The 26,002-nt window shown below is 52.1% G+C and overlaps 1 protein-coding gene across 2 annotated transcripts in view; it reads left to right on the top strand.

The window, feature by feature from the left end:
• The window catches only part of SMG6 (SMG6 nonsense mediated mRNA decay factor), a 105,743-nt gene that overhangs the window by 5,423 nt on the left and 74,318 nt on the right, over positions 1-26,002 (top strand). For both annotated transcript variants that reach the window (XM_069033298.1, XM_069033297.1), the window contains exons 5-10: positions 616-722; positions 1,337-1,415; positions 2,112-2,222; positions 2,795-3,007; positions 17,574-17,635; positions 21,333-21,478. In XM_069033298.1, the coding sequence (XP_068889399.1) occupies positions 616-722; positions 1,337-1,415; positions 2,112-2,222; positions 2,795-3,007; positions 17,574-17,635; positions 21,333-21,478 (718 nt within the window). The remainder of the gene's footprint in view (positions 1-615; positions 723-1,336; positions 1,416-2,111; positions 2,223-2,794; positions 3,008-17,573; positions 17,636-21,332; positions 21,479-26,002) is intronic.

Genomic DNA, 26,002 nt, shown 5'->3' with positions numbered 1-26,002 from the left:
AGGGGCAGGCAGCTGTCCTCCAAGCAGAGCCAGTTTGTTTGCAGGGAATCTTTCTCAGCTGCTGGAGAACTCTGCACTCTGGTGCAGTACCATTTCTTAGTTTCCTTTGCAAAGAACTTGTTTTGTACCAGCTCTGTGAGCAGAGGTAATAAAGGAAAGAAGTGTCCAAAGGCACCCTGACCATCTCTTTTTTTCTGCCTGTGGAATCCAGAATAATGAGGGAAAGCTGGCAGTTGTGCTGCCTCCCTGATGGGTTGCCCTGAGCTGTTGAGTGCAGGTGCAAGGGACAGCTGGGAAAGGATATTTTAGTCCAGCTCCATTCCCAGAGAAATGTGTTTATTTAACAGCTGTCCTCAAATTGGTCATGGACTGAACAACTCCCTTCTGAAGAGAGGTGGGATATTGTGTCAGAGAGAAGGTGTTTAGGGGGTTGGCTTGGCCCTGCAAATGCTGAACCAGTGCCGTGGAGCCTTGTCATGTCATTCTGCTGCCCTTCTGTGAGACCTTCAGTGTGTCACTGACCTCCTCTTGGCTCTGTACAACCCCTGCGGGCTCGCTGGGTCTGCAGGTGAGTCAGGGCTGTGTCCCAGGTGGTCCATGGCTGCTCCTTTGCAGGTGAAGTACGCTCTGATCAGTGCCCAGAGGTGCATGATCTGCCAGGGGGACATTTGCCGGTACAGGGAACAGGCCAACGACACGGCGAACTACGGCAAGGCCCGCAGGTAGGCACTCAGCTGCTGTGTCCTTCCAGCACAGCTCTGCCTCTGGATACCAGGGATGGATGTTATTTCATCCCTGAACTTGCCTCTAGCCAAAGAAGTAGTTCTCCTCCTTTTTAAAGTCTGTCCACTCCTCTGCTGTGTAGCAGTACTGTAAAGCTGAAAGATGTAGCTGGGTTTTGCTGCTCCAGAGAGCAAGCTGCCAGATCCAGCCATCCTCCATCTAGAAGTGGAGGTTGTGGAAGTTGTCCTGTGCTGATCCTGCAGCAGGGAGGGTTTAGGCCACTGAGCCTGGCAGAATTGCTCTTGTATTTTCTGGTGGCTTTTGCATGCATATGTTCTCACTCCATCAGAACTTCTCAGCACTTGTTGCTTGCATCCTGCTCGTCTGTGGGGTGAGCCAGGGGTATTTCCTTCTGCAGCTGGATCTGCCCTCTCTTGTCCAGTGCCCCATCCTTCCCCAGGATGCTCACTCCTGCAGGCAGAGGGCACTTGTGGGAAGGGCCCGTTCCCTGCAGAAATGCCAGTTCCAAGGGGAGTTCTGCACCCTTGAGGACACGGAAGGCAGCCTGATGTCCTTTCAGTAACCCTTTCTCTCTGTTTTTTCCCTTCCCCAGCTGGTACCTGAAGGCTCAGCAAATTGCTCCCAAAAACGGCCGCCCGTACAACCAGCTGGCACTTCTGGCCATCTACACGGTGAGATGCTCCTCCTGCAAGGATGTGCAGGCACAGGGAGAGCCTCTGGGATGGCTGTGATGAGATTCCATCTGGTGGGGAAAGGGATTGTTTAGGGCAGTGCTCAGATGGTTTGGGGTTTTTTCTTAGAAGTAAAAAAAAAAAGCTGATGGCAGGATGTGCTGTGTGGGTTCCAGCTGCTGTGGCTCCAGGCAGCTTTGTCAGATACACGCTACTCCCTCAGGGATTTTGGGGACTGTTCTGTGGGCTGTTGAGAGTGTTAACTGTTTAAAGTTGAAAGCACAGCCCACTTTTTGCATGAGATTTTTGTGCTCAGAGCCATCTGTTTGCTGTCTTATCGCTGAACCTGTGGGCATTGGTCTAAGCAGCATCCACACGTGACTTCCTCGGGTTTCAGTTGTGCTGGCTACGCCAGCCATGCAGGAAAACTGACTTCAGGGAAGATGTGACAGCAGATAATGGAAGCATCGTGCTGGGGCACAGAGGCTGGTAGGGATCTGCCAGTTCACAACACTGGAAGATGCTGGTTTAAAGTAGAGCAGTTCAGAAGAACCTTCATGGCTGGGAAGGACCTTTCTGACTGTGTCTGTCTGTCCCAGGCAGTATTGAGGGAGAGGGAAGGGGAAGCACATGGGAGCGTGGCTCTGGATGCCCCAGAAGGAGTGGCAGCTCTGAGCCTGGTTGTGTTTCTTGCAGAGGAGGAAGCTGGATGCTGTGTACTACTACATGCGCAGCCTGGCTGCCAGCAACCCCATCCTCACTGCCAAGGAGAGCCTCATGAGTCTGTTTGAGGAGACAAAACGCAAGGTGAGCCTTGGAGCTGGGCTGTGGATGCTGCACCTGCCTGTGCTGGAGAGCATGGAGAGGATGGTGGCTTTTGGACTTGGAGGCACTCCTTACCTACTTCTAAGAAATTTCATGAGAGAGGCAGCCTTCAGAATGATGGTTTTGGGGTGGTTTGAGCAGCTGAATCTCTTGTTTCTGGGTCACAAACTGATTTAGCTGAGCTCAGCAAGGGCTGTAGGTTGCTGTGGTTTGCAGCATGGCCTTGGCGTGTAGCACAATCAATGCTTTATTCCATAGGTGCCCCACTCCTGTGGGGATGGGTAAGGGAGGCTGCAGTGCCTTTGTGCCTCAGGGAGTCACCCCAAATACAGCACATGGGCTGCCACACACTCCTGGGACTGGACACTCTTGTCCTGGGATAGTTGGAGTTGAAAACTTCTCACCTGCACTGTCCTGTAGAGTTAGAACCAAATTCTGGACCTGACCCTGGGTTGAGAAGCTGGGCAAAGGGCTAATTTTTCCATGTTAATGAAATGATACACTTCCCCTGACCCTTGATCCCTCTGTGATCTGAATGTGTCCTGTGTGCCCAGTCCGAGCAGATGGAGCACAGGAAACATCACGTGCTGGATGTGAGCCCCAACCGCCGGGGCAAGGGCAAGAAATCCACGCTGCGACAAGTGGGAGATGATGCCACCAGGCTGGAGATCTGGATCCATCCCTCCCACCCCCGTTCCTCCCAGGGCCACGAGTCTGGCCGGGATTCTGAGCAGGACAATGGGCTTGGGAACCTCAGCCCCAGCGACGTGAGTACTGCAGGAGGCGGCGGTTGGCTTTGGTGTCATGTGTTTGGAATGCAGTGCAATGACACTGGATCTGTTTTGCTTTCCTGTTGCTAAATTTTCCAGTGTTTTGGCTTTCCCTGTGGGAGCTGTGCCCTGGGTCAGGCTGAGGAGCTGGTGACCTCGTGCCTCTCGTGTTTAAGGCATGTTGTTACCATCCCTTTCTTGGCAGCGTGCGCTGGCGTGGCTGATGTGGAACAGGAGAGAGGCACAAACAGAAGATGCTGTGAAATGCTTCTGCTCTGAGGGCTCTAACTTGGGTGAGGTTCCCGGTGGGAAATGAGGTCAGGTGCTGGAGATCAGGGTTAACAGTGACCCTGGAAGTTCTGAGGCTTGTTCTGGAAGTGTGTCACTTGTCCCATTGCCAGATGGTTGGAGGTTTGCACTGGGAATGTGAAAACCGTGGTTTCAATTTCCAGTGTAGGTGTTACATTTGCATAACTTGCTCTGCTGAGAGGCCAGACCAGCACCTTTCTTTTGCAAGATTAAAAATATAATGAACTGGTGGTGTCTCCTGTGAGCCTGTCCAGCTGTACCTTGCAAGAGGAGCCTGGGTGAACTCTGTGTCAGGCCCAGGAATGCAGGCAAAGGCAGTGGTGGTTGGGAGCTCATCCTCCAGGAATCTTTGCACTGCTCTGGCACATTTGACTTGCAAGAGAACTTGCCAGGGAGCTCTGGGCTGCCTGTCCTAAAATGGCTGTTGAGGATGGGAGTTTAGGAGAGCTGGGAAGACCTTCCCTGCACACTGTGGGGCCCAAAGCTTCTTGGATTTGTGCTTTGGTAACGGATTTGTGACTTCAGCTGGGTGGAACTGGGGTGAAGTCTTGGAGCTTTGAAAGATAAGCTCTGGCACGTTGCTGCAGCATTTTTCAGATGTTCCTGCCCTTGGTTGTTTTCCCTCTCCTCAGCTTTTCTTCTGGGGACTTTTGCTTCCTCAGCATCATTGAAAGGAACGTGCCAAGCTTTAGCTTCTCCATCAATCATTGATGAAGATGCTTGGCATAAGATGCTGTCAGTGTTTTTGGGGCGCTGGGGGTTTCTCTTTTGCAGTGCTCTCACATGAGGCAGGGTAGCAGCTGGCAAAGTGGGAGGCAGCAATGTGTTTGTAGTGCACCAGTGTAGAGCCTCCCCTCGCTCTGTTCAGTGGGGTCTGTGCTCTCTGAAGTGCAGCTTGCTGGCACTGTCTGTACACGTTTGTCTGACATTTACCATTAGTCTTGATTTCCTTCTGTTTGAAACATTGGCTCCTGATGAGTACGAGCTTTCTGATCATGGAGAAGCCACACCAGCAGAAAATAGAATGGCAAAAGGATGGGGGGAGCTGAGGGCCTGCGTTTGGGCACTGTTGGTTTTGGCAGCCAAGATATTTATTCTCAAGCTGCCTGTGCCTGCCGTGGGGCAGCACTCGAGTTGGCGCAACTGCTTATGGGGCCCTGTCACCCAAAATAACCACGTGGAAAGAAAACCTTAAATCTGTGTCGCTGCCAAAGCTCCCGAGCTGTGAAGCCGTGGGCTGGATAAAGACAGCAGCTCTGCAGGAAGCTCTGGACTCCTTCCTCCTTGAAGCTGTAGCCTCTTAGCCTGCTCCTCGCAGCATCCCCGGGTGTTTTGGAGCTGCTCGGCTGGAGAGGAGCCGAGCAGCCCTGAGTTGCCACTGTGTGGCACTGTTTGGCCTCGGAAGGGCCCTGCCTGGCCGGGACAGGAGCAGGAGCAGCCCTGGTCCTGGCAGCACCTCTGCCCCACATCCCCGGCCGGCCGGAAGGGAACAGCTCTGCTCCCAGGGGACGTGTGCCAGCGTTTGTGTGTCATTTTGGGGAAATGAGGCTAAATGTGTCATTGCCTCCCCGGTCCCTTCCTTGCCAGCTTCAGCCCTTGAAAAGGCAGAGAGAGGCAGGCTGTGTTCTGTGCTGGCCCTGACAGCTGTGCTCTGCAGGTAGCAGAGGCATCAGTCTTATGGCAGCTATTTCTGGGCCAGAGAAGGGCATTCTACAGGGTAAAATGGGTCAGTTCAGATGGCAGCAGCAGATATAACACTGCAAGTAGAGGTATAACAGCTCTGGATGAAGTCTGTGCAGGGTGTGGGACGGAGGCTGCTTGCACCCTTCAGACAGGGGCTGTTGTTTCAAACCCAGCCACAAATGGTTTGAGTGTGAGGATGCTGTTCTACAGGTGGCAAGAAATCGATTGGGGATGTTTTCTGTCCTCAGTAGTTGCTGTTTTCTCCGTGCATGTGGTGAGGTGCCAGTCCTGTGATGTGACACACTTGGCAGGGAGGTGCTGCACGATTGCTCTCCCAGGACCTGCTGGTGTGTGTGCTGTCCCTGTCAGCACAGGCTTGCACATCTCTGCTCAGCACCGACTTCATTTTCCCTTACACAGCTCTCTACAAAGGCCCCAAATTTTCTTTATTTCAGGGTCAGGAGCCCACAGCCTGGAGTTAGTAATGTGGGATGGCAAGAGTGAAAAGGCCAGCTCAAACTGCAGCCATTTCTGGGATGAGGGAAGTATGTGGGGCTGGCAGTTTGCCTTGCACTGTGTTTTTAGGTGGAGGCTTGGCAGAGCTGCCTGTTTCACAGTTTGCTCCATCCCCTTTTCTTCCAGTTCTGCATCTTCCTAAAATGCACCACCTGTGCACACCAAGGGGCGTAAATCTGTGTTTGGCCCCTTCCTCTGTCACTGGATTTGGCACTGCTGGCACACAGGGCATGGGACAATTTCAAAGCAAGCTGAGGAGGTGTTTGAGTTGCAGCCTGACTGTTGAGCCCTGTGCTCAGGGTTTTGGCCACAGCCTTTTGGGGTTTCATTCTGTGAATGGCTGTTCTCTGTGGTCTCTTGTACATTGCATGTTTCTGGGTGTGCAGGGGCAGGCTCATCCTTTACCTGGCAATATCTGGTCACTTCATGGGCAATTCCAATGAGAAATGCTAAAAAAGGAGGCTGAGCCGGTGAACAGTTGTGTTGGTGAGCCAAAGAGCTGAGCCTCTGCCATTTCTTCTCTGCCACTGGTTTCATTTGCCATGGGTCTGTATTCATCTTAAATCTGATAGTACCGTAAGCAGTTTGCTCTGCAGGCTATGGATTGGTAAAGCAAACAGGGCAAACGGGCTGTCAGTCTCTTGAGAAAGTGCTAATATTACACTGAGTTTGAGATTTTAATCACTCCTGTCAGGAAATGCTGAGTTAAGGTTCTCACAATTGCTGCTGCCTGCTGCCTGTGCTCTGCAGTAGACACTTCCTTGTGTTACCACGCAGCATGCAGGCACTAATAAAGATTGCTGCAGCTAAGATTAGGGAAGAGAGGTTTTCCCTTGGCAGGCCAGTAATTGAATAATACTTCTCTCCAGATGTCTGAATACTTCATCATCATTAAAGAATTAAGTCTCTTAGCCTCTTTGTGAGAGGTCAGTCTTGTAGAACCATCAAAAGTTTGGTAGGGCCACCCGAAAAGCTCTTGGGAAAGCAAAGGCCAGAGTCAAGATCTGCTGTCACAGCCCTGTGCATCAGCTGCAGGAACATTCCCATTTTCCTCCAGCCTGCTGGTCAGGGACAGAGGTTTTGGATTTGCCTCGTGCTGGGTGCCTATGGAGCAACAGCTCCTTTGCAATGGCAGAGAAATTGGGGTGGAACCATTATCTCTGGAATTCAGAGGAGATTTTAACTGCCATTTCTTTACTCAGACTTTCTTCTCAGCAACAAGGGGTGTGGACACTGCACCAGGGTTTCCATGAGTGAGCAGTAAATACTGCCATGAGGCAATTTTGGGAATGCCTGTGCATCTAGGAGCATGGGCAAGACCTTGGGGGGCTGCCCAGGCTGCTTCCTCGAGAGAGGCCATGTGTCCTTAGTGAAAAGGGTCCCTGTCCCACAGCTCCTGCATGTTTCATGTCCATTTTTCCTTGGTGATGTTTGTTGTTCCTGCTCTGTGCACTTGTTCCTCTTGGGCAGCAGCCACTCGGGTGACTGAGCTGGCTCTTTCTCCTTCCTGGTTTCAGTCCTTGCAGTTTTTCTTCTTGTGGAGCTTGAGCTTTGCAATCTGGAGGGATGAAACCTCAGTCTGGTAACAGTTGTGATGGGGGTTTCTTGGCCATTCTGCTCCTTTAGTCTGCCCTTCACTTGGACCAGTCACACATGGGAGCAGTAGTGACCCATGTCAGAGTTAAGCTTGCCTGGATGTCACTGCCTCTGCTCCCTGGAAGTGTCTGGTTTGTTCAAAGGCTGTTGTGGTCTGAGCTGGGTGTCTCTGAGCATGGCCAAACTTTGCTCATGCAAATATACCCCAGAGACACCCCTGTTTCTGAGCACTGCTCCCTCCTCTCTCAGCTCTTCCCCTCACCTTGTAACTCTGTTCCATTACACATGACTGGAGGTAAGTGACAGGCAGAAGTGGAAATGATGTATTGCTGTAATGATGGTTGTTCTTCCATACAGATGCACGGAGAAGAGGCTGCTTGGGGAACTCATTATTTTTGGTGCATCCCTGCCAGGCTGGTGGGAGCATTTCTCCTCACTGCCAGCATGGTTGGGTGGTTTCGCTCAGGACAGTGAAAGATTGATCTTTTCTTTGCAGGCTCTTATGAATAATCTTTGCTGGATGAAGTACAGGGCTCCTACAGGGCTCTCTCATTTGATACCTCTGTGGTGTCAGGTGGGCAAAGCCCTCGGAATGGTCCATTTTAGGAGCCTCTGATCTGGAAAATGAACCCAGGCAGCTGGGGCCGTGCCTGTGGTTTAGATGGGCAGGGTGAAAAGCACAGTCTTGCTGCCTTCCCCCCACTGCTGGGGCGTGGCTCCCCAAAAAGGTAACCCTGCTGCTGCACATGATGTCCTGTGCTGACTCTTGCACTCTTTTAGGGTTTTTTTAACCCAAAACTAGATGCTGGTGCAGAGAGTGGAGGGAATGGGACCCACTAGCCCAGCAGTGCCTGGACATACCCTGTGTGCTGCTGCTGCAGCTGTTCTCACACCAGTTAAACATCTGAGCCACAGCACAGCAGCAGTGTAGGTGTGTCCCCAAAGGGAGGGAGTGTCCCCTCGGGTTTTTCTCACGGAAGGAGCCAGTGGGATGCACACAAGCTCTTACACTGTCGGCACCTTGTCACAGGAGGGTGGCTTCTGTTAGGTCAGGAAGTTTGTCCCCTCTCTGGTTAGATGCTCTCTAGTATTGGATGTGAGTGATCCTGTCTGTGGTCTGCTGTTGTTATGGGCTGTCATTGCTGTCACAGGATGGCAGTGCTTTGCCCCAGCCTGCTCATAGCTGTGGTTGATCCACACCTCTGCAGAGCTGCCAGCCCCTGCTGAGCCTCCCCTGCAGCACAACAACAAGCAGAGATGCTCTCTGAGGTGGGAATGCCAGGCACTAGCAGTCAGCTAAGGGCTGCCTTCCCTTATTTCTGGCCTTCATCTACTGCCCACATGAGAGAACATGCCCACATGAGAGAACAGCAAGAGCTGTTGCATCCTTAATCTTCATGCCCAAAGTGAGACTTGAGAGGGAGAAGCGTGGAATTCCCTCTGTCCTGCCCTCATTTTCCTCACCCCCACAAGCTTGCAGGAAGCTGTTGGGTTTGGTTACTCATTCATGGAGGTCAGGACTAGGTCTGGGGTTTTTTTTTTCCCCTTGTGTTTAGGAAACAGTTTACAAACTGTTTTGAGCATGGGGGAGCTGGTGGCGTGTGAAAGAGGCTTCTCAGCCTCTTTACTGCTGGACTTGCATTAATTCTCTGCCCTGCCTCCTTTTCTGTAATCTCTTTCTTGGTTGGCAGCGTGAGTATTTTCTGAGTGCTTTCCTCTGCCTGCAAGCCCTCTGCTTCCTGATATGACCTCGGCTACCAAGCCACCTTGGGGCTTTATTTTTACTCGAGCCATTTTGGTTCGCGTGGTGAGGTTGGTTTCTTTCCCGCAGCAGTGAGAAGACTTCTCTGCAGAGGAAGTAAAAGAGTGCCAGGCTGCAGTTGAAACTGGTTAAACACCAAAACCACACTCCTGGTCTCACTGGGTTTGAGACGTGACTTTCAGCCATGCAGCTCAGCGCTGGCTTTTTTTTGCCTGCCAGTAGTGCACCATCCCTGCTTGCACTTAATTTTTTTAATAAATTGTGTTTTCACTTTAAATTGCTGATAAAAACCTTCTCGGCTGCAGTTCCTGTGTTAGCAATCCAACCAGAAATGCTGGTCCACTTTGCCTGGGCTTGTGATGTTCCATGGATGCTCAGTGCTGCTCCACAACACCCCGATCCAGCCTGTGCATTCATGTCATGTACAACCCAAATGTTGCTTTCCAGCACAACCTGTCCTTTTGTCACTACCCAGAAAGTGAAGGCTGAGCTATTGGTAACAGTTTCCAGAAGTTGGTGTTGATCTTTTCCACACCCCCCCCCCACCACCTTCTTCTTTTTAGACCACGTTGGTGGTTTTATTTAACTGTGAAGAACAAGGCAGGCTCTAATGTTGCCTGAATGGGAGAGACACTGGCATGTTCTCCTTCTGGCAACAGGCATCTGGTGCTAATGTGTGTGGTGGATCAGAGGTGGAAGCACTACAAGGACATCACTGAGTTGTGCCTGTGTGAGGGGCTCTGCTCTATCCCAGTGCTCAGAGAGGCTGCGGTGAGGGGAGCGAGACTTTGTGTTCCAACAAGCTTCTCATACTCCAAAACCAAGTACAATCATCCAGAAACCGCCTTTCCCTGTCAGTCACTCTTTCCTCATTTCCTCTCCTGCTGGTGCTGATCAGGCAGGGATTTGTGTGTAACCAAACCCCCTCCTGCTGCTGCACACGAGGCCTTTCTCAGAGCAGTGGGTTTGACGATCCTGGTGCTGCGCAGTGGTGTTGGGAGGGAGAGTTTGCACTTGAGATGAGAGTGCTGCCAGAATTGGCAGTACTGGTAAAGGAAGTAAAATATCTTAATAGCAGGGTTGGGAGATTTCCCAGAGCAGGGTGAAGGCTGTAGACACTGATTTCTCTTGAGATCTTTTTTTTGTTGTTAGTCTAACCTTGATCTTTGTCTGAAGTTGGCCCAGGCCAACGTTTCCTGCTGTCTGTGTAGATTTTTTGGGATTGGCACCTCATATCCCACAGCCAAACCACTTAATTCTGCCATGGGGAATGTTTATTCCTCTTCAGTGTTGAATGAGCCATTTCCAGACAGGCTTCGTGTCCACTGTGGAGGTGGGTACTAGGAAAGAAACTTCCTTCCGGAGGATCAGGGAGTGGAACCTGCTGGAGTCTGTGTCATTTCCTCTGTCCTTGGCTCTACTCTTCCTCCCCAGCAGATTTCATTGCTGCATAATTCAGAGTGGAGAGGGAGATGCAGCAGGGTGGACAACTACCTGTGGGCTGTGGGAGCCTGAGGCACAGCATGGCTGGGAGCAGCTCCCATTATCCCGGACAGGGAGCGTGGCTGGAAGAGTGGGAATGTGAAGGTTGCGTGAGATAATGCTGTCATCCTTCTGGAAGGCTCTGTCTCTGCTCAGCCTGTTGTCCAAATGTCTCCTCTCTTGGCCCAACTCCATCCTAAGCCTTTCAGGGTTCGATCTCTTCAGTCTTCACCCTTCTTAATTTCTCACATTATCTCCCTCCTTTGTGCTTTAACCCCACGAATAATCTACTCTGGAGTAGTAAAGAGGGCTGACAACACCCTGAGCTGCCTTAACAGCTGATCTCTCACGACCAGAATTCATCACACATTTCTTCGTGTCAGTTTTCTGTCACAGGAAGGTGAACACTGTTTATTCCTGGCAAACAGTGAGCATTTGAGTATAAGCTGCTTTTGGTTGGGGCTGCTTTAGTGCACATGTGGCCTCCCCCTCACCTGCTGGACACAGAAGGCTCTGCCTGGGCTTTCAGTGCTTAACCAGATGCAGCCTTGAAGAGCTGAGCTTGTATCCTAAACGACCTGCAGCACCAGAGCCAATTTGTGAAAAGTTTTGTGTCAAAAATGAACTTGATATCTCAGCTGAGGACTCTCTGGCATGTTTGCATTGATTCAGAGAGTTTATGGTCAGCAGGGACCATTAGATCATCTTGTCTGATCTCCTGTATATCACAGGTCCTTAAATTTCACCCTGCTACTCCTATATGAAGCCAAATAACTCGTGTTTGGCTAAAGCAGTACTTCCAGAAAGTACAGTACTTCCAGAAAGACATCCAGCCTTGAGAATCCACCCTTTTCCTGGGGAGTTCGTTCCAGTGATAATTGCACTGGTTTTGAGACACTTTTACCTTATTTATGGAGTGAATGTTCCCAGTTTGTTCCTGTGCTTTGCTCTTCTGCAAAAGTGAAGAGCCCTTAAGTACCACAGAGGCACTTTGCACCCAGCAATCCAATCGCCTCCCAGTCTTATTTTGATAACACTGAACAGATTGAGCTGTTGAAATTTTTCACTGCAAGGCATCATTTCTAGCCTTTGAATCACTTTTATGGCTGTTTTTTTGGATCCTTACCAATTTTTCAGCATCCTTTTAAAAAAATAAGGGCACTAGAGCTGGATGCAGTATTTCAGTGTCATCCCCCACAGTGCTGTATTTAGATGTGAATTTGCTGTCCAGTGCCTGCTCTGCTTGCACATCCAAGGGATGTGTTTAATCCTTTTTGCTGGACACTGCCTTGGGAATTCAGCCATTGTGGTCCCTAAAGGCTTTTTGGAGAAGCTGCCTCGGGCACGATCTCCTGGAGACTTAATTTTGCATGTGATGCCAGATGAATAACATGACATTTGGTGTTGGAAACCCCCAGATTTTGAAGCTGTTATAGTAAACCCCGTGTGAATGCTCTGCAGCCATCGTTACTTATTGCTCCAAAGGGGCAGTTTGACAGCAGAGTTTCCTTTTGTTGACTAAAAACCTTTCTAGTGAGTCTCTACCATCCTCTTCCCATCCAGTTCAGTGAGGGTCCCTGAAGACCTCTCTTTAAGAGGTTACTGAATCAGTTTATTCGTTTAATGTTATTTTTTCAAGAATGTTGCACATTACTAATTCATGGAAACCAAATTTAGCTACAAGCTTGGTTGAAAAGGAAATAACACACATATAAATATTCCATTTGACCTGCTTTCGTTGAGTTGAAAGTTCTGCTAGTAAATTCGTTATTAAATTGTGTTGAATTTATTTAGAAGTCAGATACTTGTTTTGGAGCCAGTGAAGTTACCATAGCTTGATCTTTACGTTACTAAAGCAGATAATTTTCTTCCTTAACGTTTTTCCTCTCACCTGCTCCCTGCTGGGATGAAGGAAGAACTCAAAAGCTCACTGCTTTTTGCCAAGGGGCTTCTTAAATGCTTCTTTTTCCTCTTGCTGGGTTGCTGGCTTGTAACTCTTACAGCCACGAGATGTGTCCTGGAGCTGGAGCTGCTGCACTGTGAAAGACAAGGGAGCTGCAGGAGTGTCTCAGTGTCTCTTTACCTGTAAATTAATTTTTTTATGCCTCAAGGCCATGATGCATCAGGGTTCCCTCTCTCTTCCATGTCATAGCAAATTGGATTTTACGTTTGTGCAGTGTCTGATGTTAAGTAGCAGGATTTTCACTGGAATTGCTTCTGCTGCTACAGAAATCCGTTTCAGGGCAGGACATTGCTCTGCTAAGCAGAAACCTGCACTAAACACGTGGCAAGAAGCAGCCAAGGCAAGCCCTGTATCCATTTGTGGTTGCAGGTGGTATATGAAGAGAAGTGATTATGGTAATTAGCCCAGCTGGAATTTGCCCACAGCTCTGTGGGTACCTTGTAAACACTGCAAAAATGCCAGACAATTTTAACAGCCCTTTTGTCTCGTCTCCTTTGTGTAGGGTAGCCATTTGCACAAAACCCTTTCCACCAGCACTTTGGTGGGGTTACACCTGTAGCAGTAAAAACTCCTCCTGGTATCCTGCCAGCCTAGCCCGCTGCAGCATCCTGGGCTTTTCAGGAATCTCTGTATCAGTGTTGGACTGGGTGCTCTGAGGGAGCTTGCCTGTGGAAAAAGAGGAATAAACCCTTGAGCTGGGAGTGAGAATATGGCACGTTTTGGGTGCCTGGATGTTATTTCACACAGTTCTCAGCAAGGAAGCTGTGCCTGGAAAAGCCTGACTGCCCAAGAAACCCTAAAAATATTTGGGATGAGTGTGGTACGTGTTTTGGAGCGGAGCTGTGTGGCTCTGTGGTCTGTATCCCAACTCCTTGTCACCGAGGAGACCCTTAGACTCAGGAGAACATCCCGCTGTGCTCCAGGCCCTTCCACTCCAGTGGAGACAGAGCATTTGTTACAGGCAGTTTTGCATCTGGTCTCTTGATTAATGGACTTGTCTTTTGCAGCCTATTTTGACTCTGACACCGCTTTCTGCTCCACAGATGCTTTGCTGATGTTGAAGAAAGTTTGCCTCGCTTGATAAAGACCAGATCCTGGAATTTACTTCCAAACCTGAAGTAACAATTTTTAACTTGAAACGCTTTTTCCCCAGGAGTCGCTTCTCCAGAATCTTTCCCTTATTTGGTGCCTCCTTCACAGCTGGGGCTGATGCTCAGGTGCCAAAGCTCTGTGCACTCCTTGCCCAGAGCCAAACGGGTTCAAGCGCAGCAGCGCCGCTTCCCAGCCTGGCTCATGGCACTCCTTTTCCTGTGCTCTCCTCTGGCATTTCCAGCATTGCTGTGCTGGGGTGGGGAACACCACTTTCAGCGTGGTCAGTGCAGGCTCTGGAGGCTGAGTGTTGCTTTCTTCTCTCCTGGCTGGAGATGAGGTGGACCTTTCCCGAAGCTGCCCGAGCGGTTCTGTGTTGCTGTCAGGCCGTGCTCCCTGCGGCCTCGAGGAGATTTGAGCTGGCTGTTCAGCCCCATTGCTATCTCTGCTCCTTTAGCTGCTCCACGAGAAGTTGTTAGTCACTGTTGATTCCTTCCATGGCAACAAATCCAGTTGGGTTGGCGGCGAGGTGTGTGAATGCTCCCCAAGCAGCACTGGGCTGCTTCCTCTGGTGAGGTTGCGTCTTCCCAGGTGGATTTAGTCTGTCTGCACATGCTGACTCATGACAGCAGAAACAGCTGTTTTCAGCTTCAGGCACTACTGTGTGCAGGGACCCCTTCTTTTTGACAGCTGGTTTGTTTTTGTAACTAATGCCTTCGCTATATGCTCATAACTTCCATATCGGTGATGCCCTCTTTTCAGCTGGAAGGGCCAAAATCCAGTTTTTGACATAGTTTTGTTGTTGCATAAGCTTTTCTTGATGGGCTTTTCCCAAGTGAGCGACTGGGACCATCCAGATTTGGTTCCCTGTCCCAAGGAGCAGTGTTGCCCACAAAGGGCAGCAATGTCAGTGTGCTGAGAGTCCTGGTCTGGCATCCTGATATTGGCATGAGGGCTGTTTTTGGGAAATCTTTGGAGGGGACCGTTTTTAAGCTGCACAGTGAGTGAGATGAAGGCAGTAAGTTGTAGAGCTTGTGGCAGCACCTTCAGGGTAGTGAGCATGCTGGCAATGCTTTTGGGAAGTGCTCCTCTCTACCATGTGAATGCAGAGCAGGAGGTGACAGAACTTCCTCCTCTGTGCCAAGCCACTCACGGAGGTCGCTGTTTCCCTCTCCCCGTGAGAAGCTGAGTTTGATGGGAGGAGCTGGGAGGGCTCCCAGAGGCCGAGGGACAGGTGAGTCAGTAGGGAAACAGTCATCCAGAGAAAAGCCCAGTCAAAGCAGCCCCATGACCTTAGCATGAACCCAAAGATGAAAGGTCCAAAGTTGAGTGATGAGCTCATCAAAACCTCGAGGCTGTGAGAGAAAAAGTGGTGAAAGAAGCGTGAGGTGCCTGCTTGAGATGCCACAGTGTGGGGCACACAGGGCTCTGCCTGGGCTTGCTGAGGTTGTGATTTAAGTTGGCAAGAGGCATGAAACATGCTTCATTCCTAGAGGCAGGTATCACGTTTCCTTAAAAACAATTATAAGTGAGCACATATCTCTGTCCCAGTTCTGTACTGGTTCCTGGGGAGTGTGACTGGTTAGTCCTTGGGATTGCGAGTGGAAAGGCTGAGTGTGAAACTTGCTTTGAGAAAATGGGGGTGAAGCCAATGTCCTGACAAGCCCTGCTGGAGCTGGATGTCTGTGGAAACACTCTGGGCATGTCCCTGCTGGGTGTCACTTTCCATTCAAGGTGGGGAATTTTGGTTTTTCCCTGCTGCCGGTAAAGTGTGGGGATCTCAGAACACTCCTGGGGCCGTGGGTGAATGTGGGCCTTGGAGGAAAACTTCTGCCCCAATTTCTTCTTTCCCCCACCTGCAGCCTGCCTCTGAGTACTGCTTTCCAGTAGAGATGGGTCAGGCCACAAGCTCCTTCTCTTTTCCATATTCCCCCTCGAAGCATGGACCCCCTCTTCCAGATCTTGCACAGGGTCTTGCTGTGGGGCAGAGCACTGCCCCACCAAGGCTCCTGCACTGAGCTGGGCGCTGTGATTCCTTAGATTCCTTGGGCTGTGTCTGTGTCAGGGTCTCTGATTTCAGCCAGAGCTGGTCACAAACCAGCTTTTTGCCTCCACAAGCTGTTGCCTGAAAAAAAAGTACCCGCTAAAGGCTTCAAGCTCTCAATTACCACAGTGTCCTAAGGTGAAGAATCAGCTATATCCAAACTTCACTGGCAGAATGAATAAGGGCTTTGCTGTGCTGTCCCAGTATTCCCCAGTCTCTTCTGGGTTCCATCTGCAGAGTTAATAAAATGGTGGCAAATCAAGTTGACTTCTAGTGGAAAGGGCTCTTTAGGGCAGCAGTAAAATAGTGAGTAAGCAAGAACCCCTTGCTGCAGGGGCCAGTTTAATTGGTCTGGCTTGTTTTATGAGACAGGTTTTATGTTGAAACTCGCACATGGCCCGGGAGCGACTCTGCAGCAGGGCATCATTCTCCTGCATGGATCCTTCGGGAACGCAGCCGGGTTAATTACACCTCACTGAAGGTGCAGAGCAGCTGGCATCAGTCATGGCATGAGCCCAGGGACTCAGCAAATGGGGCTGGGAGGTGGCACTAGAGCTGGGATGCCAGTGACACCTGTCCCCTGCAGCCAGGCCTGGCAGGGAGCTCAGGAGGCACCGGCCAGTGCCCACCCTGCATCCTCTGGCACATGTCCAGCTCTTGGCTGGGCACTGCCACAGCCCTGCCCAGTAACCTTATCCTCTCCCTGTGCTCCTGCTTCCCCCTGCGAGTGGAAGTGGGGGAGTTGAAGCTGTAAAAGCCCTGGGTGGATTGGAGCAGCGTGGTGGTGCTCTGGGTCGCTCCTGGTCAGCGTCTCCCTCACAGCGCTCGGGGCCTGGCTTTTCTCAGCGTGCTGAGGCTGTGCAGGCACAGGCAAGAGAGGAAAACCTCCTGCTCTGGGGAAGGTAAAAGTGAGGCCAGTCCACTCCTGCTGTGACACAGCCACCCCCAGGGCCAGGCTGAGTGAGTGCTTACCCACCCACAGCCATCCTCAGAGCCGTGTAGATAAGGACTGGGAAAGCCTGGAGCTGTACTGAGCTAGCAGAGGTGGCCTGGGGCAGTAGTAAGCAATTACTCAAGTCAGGTTTTGAAGTCAGGGGACCAAAGCAGGGCAGGAAGCTGCCTTCACACCGTGTGCTACAGCCAGCTCCCCTGTGTCCCCTTAGCTCCGTGTCCACAGAATCATGGAATGGTTTGGGTAGGAAGGGACCTTAAAGACCATCTAGTTCCAACCTCCCTGCCATGGGCAGGGACAGCTTGCACTTGAGCAGATTGCTCAGAGCCTCATCCAACCTGGCCTTGAACACTTCCAGGAATGAGGCATCCCCAGCTTCTCTGGGCAGTTCAGTATCTGTTCAAAATGCAGGGTCTCAGGGGCTCTGCTGGCACATCTGAACACTGTCTCTAACATCAGTTAAATAATGGGGTGCAGCATCACCCCAGTCCTCCCTTGCCTCTGGAAGCTGCTCCTGGCAGGGCACAAACAAAAAGTGCTGCTGCTGAGCTCTCTGTGCTGGCTGCTCTGCAGAACAGCGCTGGGGAGGACATCCTGCTCCCTCTCTGCTGTGTCCAGCTGCTGCTCTGCCTCTGACACAGTCGGGAGCACGGAACAGGCTGCTGCTGGTGGTTGTGGGGTTGTTTTTTCCGTCGATGGAAATGCTAGTGGGGAACGCTGCCTTTGGGGACTCCTTTTGCAGAACCCCTTGGGCTGTGCTAAGCTTTGAGTTCGTGTGACATGGGGGAAGAGACCTTTGCCTAGGTATCGGATTTGGAGGTGCAGGTATTGGGTTTGGGGTGCCCAGGGTGTGGGGTTTGGGGCTCCCGAGGCACAGCAGCCCTGTGCAGGATCACAGGACCCGGCAGAGGGTGCTGTGTCTCCATCGCCTCTCCCAGCTCCGGTTCCAGCTCCAGCTCCAGCTGTTTGGCACTTGCCTCTGCCTCTGTGCATGATGTTTGTAAGAGTTTGGGCATGTCCATTTGGTTCCCATCTCCAGTGCCACCCCCAGCATCCAGGCCAGGTTCTTCTGTCACTGGGGACATTCTTAATTCACAGGAAATAGGAGAGAGTTTAATTGTTTTCTCCTCTCTCTCTTTTTTTTCCTTTTTTTTTTTTCCCATGCAGCTGAACAAAAGGTTCATCCTCAGTTTTCTCCATGCCCATGGGAAGCTGTTTACCAGGATTGGGTAAGTGTGCAGGATGTTTATTTTATTTTCCTACATTACAAGTCTTTTTGGAATTTAATATTGTTAGCAACTAAGCTGTGTTTGGAGCTGAGGGCACAGGGTGTGAATTCTTGCAGGCCTAGCTTCCTGGTTCTTATTCTCCTTACCCGCCCTCCAATCCACACTGGTTGGAGCTTGGGCTTTTCCTTCCCCCCACCTCAAAGCCCACTCCTGCCCATGTACCAGGACCCTCTGGCAGAAGCTGAGCTCAGATGGTTCACATACCCAGGAGGGATTAGAGGCTGTTTTTTCTCTCTCCCATCACCTAACTGTGCTCCCTTCCCTTGAATTTCTGGGTTTAACCCCCTCTCTTCCATTGCCCTCACCCAGTGCAAAGCTGCCTCTTGGAGCTCTCAGTGGCTGTTGCCTGTGAGGAACACAAAGCCATCGAGGCAGATCCACATGGTGGCTGAAAGCTGCCATCCAGAGTGTGTCAAAACAAGCCTTGCCCTTCATCTCTTTGCTGCCACTTTGGTGAAAGCGCCGTAGCTGAGAGCTGCCCTGGCTGTGGGAACTGGTTTGTACAAAGCGCCCTTGGCAGTGGCTGTCAGAAATGGGTTTCAAGTCATTGAACAGCTACCCTTGAAGCAAAGCAAGCCTGATCCCAGCCTGGGCTGAGATCCCAGCCTGGGGGACATCCCTATGACCCCGAGGGCAGAGCTCAGCCTCGCAGCTGATGGTCTTCCCATGGAGCTGCCTCTGCTCCAGGTCTGGACCGGCCCTCGCTGTGTGGGAGCAGCTGCTGAGGAGAGACCCCATGTGGGTCTCTGCTTGAGCTGCCAGTGCCTCGGAACCAGCCAGAGTCTCCTGAGCTCTGTTGGCTCCTTCGTTCTCCTGCAGGACTGCTGGCTACAAGTCACAGGGCTGAAAGGCCTTTTCCAGGCCATTTAGGTAAAGGGAGTGTGGGTGCAAAGTGACAGCTTGTCCCTGCTGTTGGGTTTTTTGACTCGGATCTATAATTCTTTGTCCCCTTTCCCTCCTGGACCACAGAAGCAACAGCAGTACTGGGAACAGCTCAGATCCTGCCACGCAGCACCTCAGCACTTGCTGTGTCCAGTGCTTACAGGGCTGACCACTCAGGAGGGGCACTTTGGACCCTTCATAAAAAAAAGGGAAGCAGAGGCTGGTGATTTGTTGGAGATCCAAGTGTCTGAGGGTCACTGCTGATCTCTCCCTGAGTCACAAGGCACTGATTATCCACTCACGGGCACCAGGCTGGCCTGCAGCGAGGAGGCAGAGCTGGGTGTCCTGCTGCCTGCAGGAAAAGAGGAGGAGAACTTCAAGAGTCCACAGAAGGTTCTGGAAGTGCAGGGTCTGTGCTGGAGGGCAGAGCATCCGGGGAGCTGCTGGTCCCTGGCGCTGTGGGGCCGCGCTCGCGGTCGAGCTCCGGTTGAACGGATGCCAGCAGGGGATTAATGGGGATGTAGCAGAGATCAGTTGCACATTTGGCTCCTGAGACTTTTGTGAAATTAAGATGCAGCGTTTGAGGCAGTTGCTTCCCAGGACAGTCATTTAGAAAACCCAAGTATGTTTAATGGTACAATATGCCCTGAAGTACTTAGAAGGGAACTAGAAAGTAATACCATGACACAGGAAGAGAAAATCGTCCAGCCCTGCTAAACAGCTTCCGTGCTTAAAATAGGTAAAAGGTGAGGGGTAGCCAAGTCCTCTTTGGGCAGGATCTTGGGTGATTTATCTGGAAAAAATATGGAAAAGATGATGTTGTCCTAATTGGACTCTTGCTTCTAAAACCACAGGTAAGCAATTTATTAAAAGCTTCCGCTCGGCTCCTGACCTGCTGGTTCTGAGCTCAGTGGGGTTACTGCATGCTGTTCCAGATGTGCTGTGGTATCAAAGCACAGCTGGCGGGGCTGAGGAAGCCCTCACTCCTTCTTGTTGTTATTCCATGGCAATAATCTTCGTCTCCTCAGTAACAACCCATCCTGCAAAGGGCTCCTCCATCCCCAGAGTGCTGTCTGCCCTAGGAGGATGTTGCTGGATACACTGGATGTAGTCTGAGATTTCTCAAAATTAGGAAGTCTTTAGAAGCAATCAGTTTGCTCTAATTCTCTGGCTGTGCCCCAAATCCTGGGAAGTTGCCTTTTGCAGGGAAAGCAGTGCATTTGTACTGACAGAGCTGCTCCGTTCCGCACAGCTACAAAGTACAAGGGGCCTGTTTGTTCCAGCCCATGTTTTTGGGAAGGTAACAGAGACTTTGAACTGCTCCAGCAAACAGTGCCAGGGGAGAGGGTGCCCTGCTGGTAGAGGCACACCCAGGTGATGAAAAGCACCCATGAACTATGGCTAAGAATAAAGCCATTTGTGTCTTTAAAAATAAAGCTGTCACTGTCCTGAAGTCTGTTGGGGAAGCCCAGCAGAATTGCCCGTGTGGGTTACCAGAAGTGGCTCATTAATCCAGCCCATGGTGATATCACAAGATCTGAATCTCTTGGGGGAAGATAGAGGAAATTGCTTATGGAGGCCCCTGAGGTCACCTGCCCCGGCTCCAGATGCCTCACCCACTGTGGATTTTGGCTCCCTCACTCCCATGTGGGCACTTGATAATGTCACTGATAGCTGGTGTGGACACTTTGTGGGAGATATTCAGTCTGCTGGGTCTGGCTGTGGCTTTCTCTAGTGTAGGAATAAGAATCAATACAGCAAACTCTGCAGAAGAGGCAGTGGGACAGGAGGATCCCACACATCTCCCCCGCCCCCCAATAGTTCCCAAAGTTTTGGGAAGCTTCTTGGTTATAAAATTGTCTTTGTGGGATACCAGGTGAGGACTGTTGCGGGCAACCACATGTCAGTCATTTTTGGGGTTTGACCGTGCACTTTGCAATCATTTCAATTTTTCCCCCCACTTCAGCTCGGAGGTTGCTGAGGATCCAACAGCTTTGATAAGTGACCTCAGCTAATTCCCTCAGCGATGAAGAGCAGGATAAAGGTGTCAGATTTCCGTGGGCGCTTGTGAGTGGTGTTGAAAGCTCACCCCATCCCCAGCCGTGGCCCCGCAGCCGCGGGCTGCTGTGTCCTGACGCGCGACAGCGGCGCTGCGGCTGCGGGGACCCGCTCCAGCTTTGACACTGTCAGCAGCTCCACGAGTCAGAGAGTCCCTGTCCTGTGGGGCTCGAGGTGATGAAGTTTAGGGGCTCAATCACAGTGCTGGAGAGTGTGTAGCCTGGGGGAGACAGGGCTCGGTGCCATGGGATCCGATGTTGCAGCGAGGAGTTCTGGAGGAAGCACGCTCTGGCCAGCATTCAATGCACTGGAATTGCCACATCCGCAATGTGGCACCAGTGTGTGCGTTTTGCTGCAGCCTTGGGAGTCCCATGGGCTGCTCCTGGTCCAAGTGAGCTGCTGGCCCCTTGGCACCTCTCCCAGATTGGTAGAAGTCAGTAGAAAAAAATGGTTGGTCAGAAATGACTCATAAAGGCCGTGTTTTCCTGCCAAAAGAATGCTGCCTGTCGGTCACAGAGCAATCCCTCACTGTCCTCTCTAAGGAAGCAGCCTGCACCTTCATTCCCCACAGCTCCTGGATGGGAGACAGCACCCCAGGGATTCCCCCTTCCCCAGGAGATGTGACATGAGCTCTACCATGCCCACCCCACATCCCAGGGCACAGCCTGCTCTCTCCAGCCTCTCTCTCTGTCTGCAGGATGGAGACTTTCCCTGCGGTGGCCGAGGAGGTCCTGAGGGAGTTCCAGGTGCTGCTGCAGCACAGCCCCCCTCCCATCGGAAGCACCCGCATGCTCCAGCTCGTGGCCATCAACATGTTTGCAGTGTACAACTCCCAGCCCAAAGGTACCACGTGCTGCTTGAGGGGAAACTGGCTGGGGATCAGCCGCTTCCCATGTGGAGAAGGGTGGGGGGGACACGCCAGATGGGGAGGTGGGAGTGGTGGTTGGATGCCTGTGGGTGTCAACACAAAGGGACCTTGGCTGGGTCTTGGAGCTGGCTGAGGTGTCTGAGGAGTGAGGAGGCATCGCATCCCCCAGGAGCCTGAGTCATCAGCACAGAAGGAAGACGCTGCTTATGGCTCTGCCTTCCCAGCGTTTAAGCTGGGCCCTGCTCGGTGCCTGTGCTGGCACCAGAAGGGCTGGGACAGTCTCAGAGCCCTCAGCTGTTGGCTGTGGCTGCCTGTGTCCGTGCAGGGGGATGTGGTGCCGCTCTCTGAAACACCAGGCTGGAGCCTGTGCCCCATATTAAGGCAGAGAACAACACAGATCCAGTGTTAATCACCGTCCTCCTCTCACTTCCTCCATCCACCCAGCAGCCCAGATGGTCTCAACCATTGACAAGTTTAATGTGCTGGGCAGCAGAGATGCCACCAAACCACTCTCTTCACTGAGTTTAAAATGATGCTTCCAGGGATTGTGTTTTGCCCTGTGTCTCCTCCAACACGCACTCAGCAGCAGTACCCAGGTCTGCCTGAGCCGTGTGTTTGGGAGCAGGGATGAGGCTGCTCTCCCTGGGTGGGAGGAAGCAGTGTTTCACATGCTGATGGCTTGGGATTTAGATCCCAAAGATGAAGGCCTGCAGCTGATGGATTTCAGCTAAAGCCGGCATGTGGGCGATCAGGCGGAGCCCCAGAGCGCTGCTGCTGGAAGATCCCTCTCTCGTGAGCCAGTTGGCCACTTGTCAGGCTAGCGGTCAGTGGCCAAGGTCAGCTGATGGAGTAAACTGTTGCCGGCCAGAGGGCTGGGAAGTGGCTCCCGTGTGCTGTGCCTGCCTTGCAGGCACTCTCCTCTCCTGGAGGGAGCTGTCAATCCCACTGGCAAGGCAGCCGTGCCCTCCTGCCTGCCAGATGCCAGCTAACGACAGCGTGTTTATCTTTGAGCTGCAAAGTACTTTGCGATTATAAGCAAATGCCTCTGCGTGACGGTAATTATTGTATTCCTAATGTTAATAATACCCCTGGTAGGTGAATTAATAGTGGTGTCTGTGCCACAGACAGGAGCGGGTGGGAAGGAGAGGATGAGATTTGTCTGGGATGGATGGCAAGCCCCTTTGGCAGAGCTGGAAACAATCCCAGCTCTCAAACCGCTGGGCTGTGCTCGTCCATCCATAGCCGAGTTGTGGATGTGTGTGAGTGACAGAGGGAGTGCTTTTTATCTCATGAAAAATAAGTATTCTCAGAGTTTCTGCCTCCTGTGTGGGTAGCTGCCAGCTGCTCCCAGCTTTTGGATCTCAGGAGAAAGCAAACCTATTCCTGCCGGGGCCTGCGGGCTGCGTGCGGAGCAGGTGGCAGTGCCCATGGAATGCCTGCAGGTCGGATGGCACCACAGCTGCCATCTGATGCCAAGGGCCCTTCAGGGATTTCCCCAAGGGCTCTTTGCTCTGGTGACCCTGAAATATCGCAGAGAGTGTTGTTGGCAAAGCAAACCCTGCTGTCAGCGCGAATGCCCCGGTGGTCCCGGAGTGCTCATACGCCGAGTGCTGGCACAGCACAGGTTGGGCTCGCTGCCGACGCTGCGATACTGGGAAGAGCTGGGTGCAGATGGAAATCACAAGCAGAACAGCAAAGGGCCTGGAGTTTGGAAGGAAGGCAGGAATGTTGGAATGATTATGGAGTGCCCTGCACGGAGCAAGGGTGCTGGCTCGCTCCCCGGCGTGTGGGCTGCTGTGGGCAGGGGCCTGGCGGGAGCGCGCGGCAGGAACGCTGTCGGGAAGGTGCGGGTTTCCATTTCCCAGCACATGAGTCACCTCCCTGTGCTGCAGCAGCAGGGGCAGCAGTGGGAGCCAGGGGGCCGAGCCGCCCCTGTGGGCCTGTGGGAGGCTGGCGGGATGCAGGGAGCAGTCCCACCCTGCCTGCATCCCAAATTGCCAGGAAGCATTGCTGGGGAGCCGGCTGTAGTCAGAGCTTGGCTGTGTCCACACCACAGAGCTGGATCTAACTTTGCAGTTGGACCAAACAGCCTCCGGAGATCTCCTCCTACTGAAATCCTCCTGCAATTCTGGGAGCAGAGCGTGTCTGTGTCCTTCCCATCACACGGGCCTGATACTCAGCTTGCAGTAGCAGGAGGAGATCCGTGGGTTTGGGGCTGGGAGGGAGGTCTGAGCCTCTCTTCCCTGCTGTCCAGGAGTGTTCTCTTCACGGATAGCTGCTCCCTCCCTTCCCTGCTGTGTGTTTCCAGGTCTCTGGAGCCCCAGCTATTCCTGAGGAACTTGTAAATGTGCTTGTTGCTCCACGTGTGGTGTGTAGCAAATCCCTGGTGCTGAGATCCAGTGGTGCTGGCAGTCACAGTGTGGTGTCACTGGCATAACAGTCACAATGTGGGGAATTCTATGAAATTTTTAACCCCTGCATAAGAACTTTTAAGCACAGATTCAGGTATTATGAAAAAGGGAACTTGAAGAATTAAATGCAGTGTTAAACACCTGTCCTCCCTCTTCCTCAGGCTTACACCAAACGCAATCCTGCCCCATCTCAGCCTCAGTTTCTCCCATTTTTGGATTGTGCTCAGTCTGTCCCAGCCCTTCAGTGAGGCAGTGGGCAGCACGGGAGGTTGGGACTTGTACATGATGGTTTATATCTGCTGCTCTTTGCTTTGTACTCCTATTCTTTTGCTGTGGTGTGGGTTGTCTGTGGTCCCTCAGGGGTGCCCCTGTCCTGGCACGTGTCCCCCATATGGCATTTCTCACATGTCCTCTGTGTCTCTGCTCTCAGCCACTGCCACTCTCATAAACCAACCAACCACAAGGTCACCGTGTGCTCTTCTGACAGGGTGGCTTTTTTTGTGCTGTGTTTAAACTGGTTTCAAAACCAGTCAGCTGTGAGCAGCACGTGGCATTTCACATCCTCCTCCCACACAGGTTGCTGCTGTGGTTACCTGAACCCTGCAGTGGGTGCCAGGGCTCAGGTAAGCCCAGGCAGGGCTCCAGTGGCCCATGCAGCTGAGCTGTCAGCTGTCCCCAGGGACAGGGCATGCTGGAGCTGGTCTCAGCTGCCTGTGCAGCCAGGCAGCACTGGGAAGATCCTGGGAGATGAATTGGATCTGTTGTTTTCTCTGACAGAGGAAGCCAAAGAATTCCCACATGAAGTGCATCCCCTGCTGTTCAGCATCAAACAGTGTGTTCCTGCTTTGTCCAGGGAGGCGTGCAGCCAGTGAGGGTCCCACTCACCCGGCTCCCTCCTGTCAGGAGCACTCCAGGTGTCAAAAAAAACTTCTTGCAGACCTCAAACCCAGGGGGCAAGGAGTGCCCCCCCAGGGCAGGGAGGCAGAGAGAGGTGGCCACTCTGAAGGACAGAGACTTGCAGTTGCTGGAGCTTTCCAGGATGGGACATAGGCTACCATTGTTTTGGGCCATCCTGGGCTCTGGCTGGGGCAGGACCGTAGTGGGGTGGCCCGTTTAACAGTTTGGTAGCCATCTGCACAACCAACTCACAGAGAAGTTTGGATCCCTTTATCCTGACCACAAACACTCCAAGAATTTTAATTTTTTTTTAATTCTGTAATTTGGGGAAATAAAACTCTGGTTTCTGAAAAGACTAATTGAAGCCGTGCTTGCGGCAGGGGCATCTCGGTGAGTGGAGAGAGAGAAACCCCCTCCCAGCCCATCTGTGCCCAATTTACTCCGATCTGGCCTCTCTGAGGCTTTTTTCTTTCTCTCTCTCTTTAATAATTTGTTTTATAATTCCTGGAATCAAACCCATCTCAGACACACTGTTTTATTTTACTGTATTATTGGATTATACTTCCTATAAATCACTGGATGTTATTCATAGGCCACCACCAGAATAACTTCCCCTCTCCCCCCTTCACCCCCCCTCCCCCGACGGCCCCGCATTCCAAACAAGCGTGCACCAAAGTGGGGGTGCAGCAGCACGGGGCACCCTAGAGACACTTCCCGGAAATCCCAGCAAATTTGCCTGGCTGCGGGTGTGAAGCATCAGGCTGCAGCACCTGGATGCCTTCTGGCACTCTCGGGCCGGTCGCTTGTGGAGGTTGTTAGGAGGTCGAGCTTAGGTGGAAGTGGAGAGGGGAGGGAGCTGCCATATGTGCATCCTCAGCACATGGAGGGAATGAAGTTGCATCCCCCAGGGCCGAGCAGAGCCAGGGCACAGAGGCACAGGGAGGTTCTGGCCAAGTGTGTTGCTTTAGCTGAGGATTGGGAAAGTGGAAAACCAGTGGGAAGTGACAGTTTGGGCATAGGGCATCTGCTCTGCCAGGGTCAGTGGGCGAGGAGGAAAACCTACTGCTTGTGCTCGGACAGTGGGGCTGTGCTCATGTGGGGTGTGAGGAGGGCTCAGAAGGCCCCCAGTGTGGCAGGGGCGGGCTGGGCTTTGCTCTGCAGACCCTGGGTCTGTCTTCTCAAGTGGAACAT

Source organism: Aphelocoma coerulescens, chromosome 19, assembly GCF_041296385.1.
Source record: "Aphelocoma coerulescens isolate FSJ_1873_10779 chromosome 19, UR_Acoe_1.0, whole genome shotgun sequence".
In the NCBI taxonomy this organism is placed as follows: Eukaryota; Metazoa; Chordata; class Aves; order Passeriformes; family Corvidae; genus Aphelocoma; species Aphelocoma coerulescens.
The sequence above is the reverse complement of the archived record's forward strand: the minus strand, read 5'-3'. Positions and strand labels throughout refer to the sequence as shown.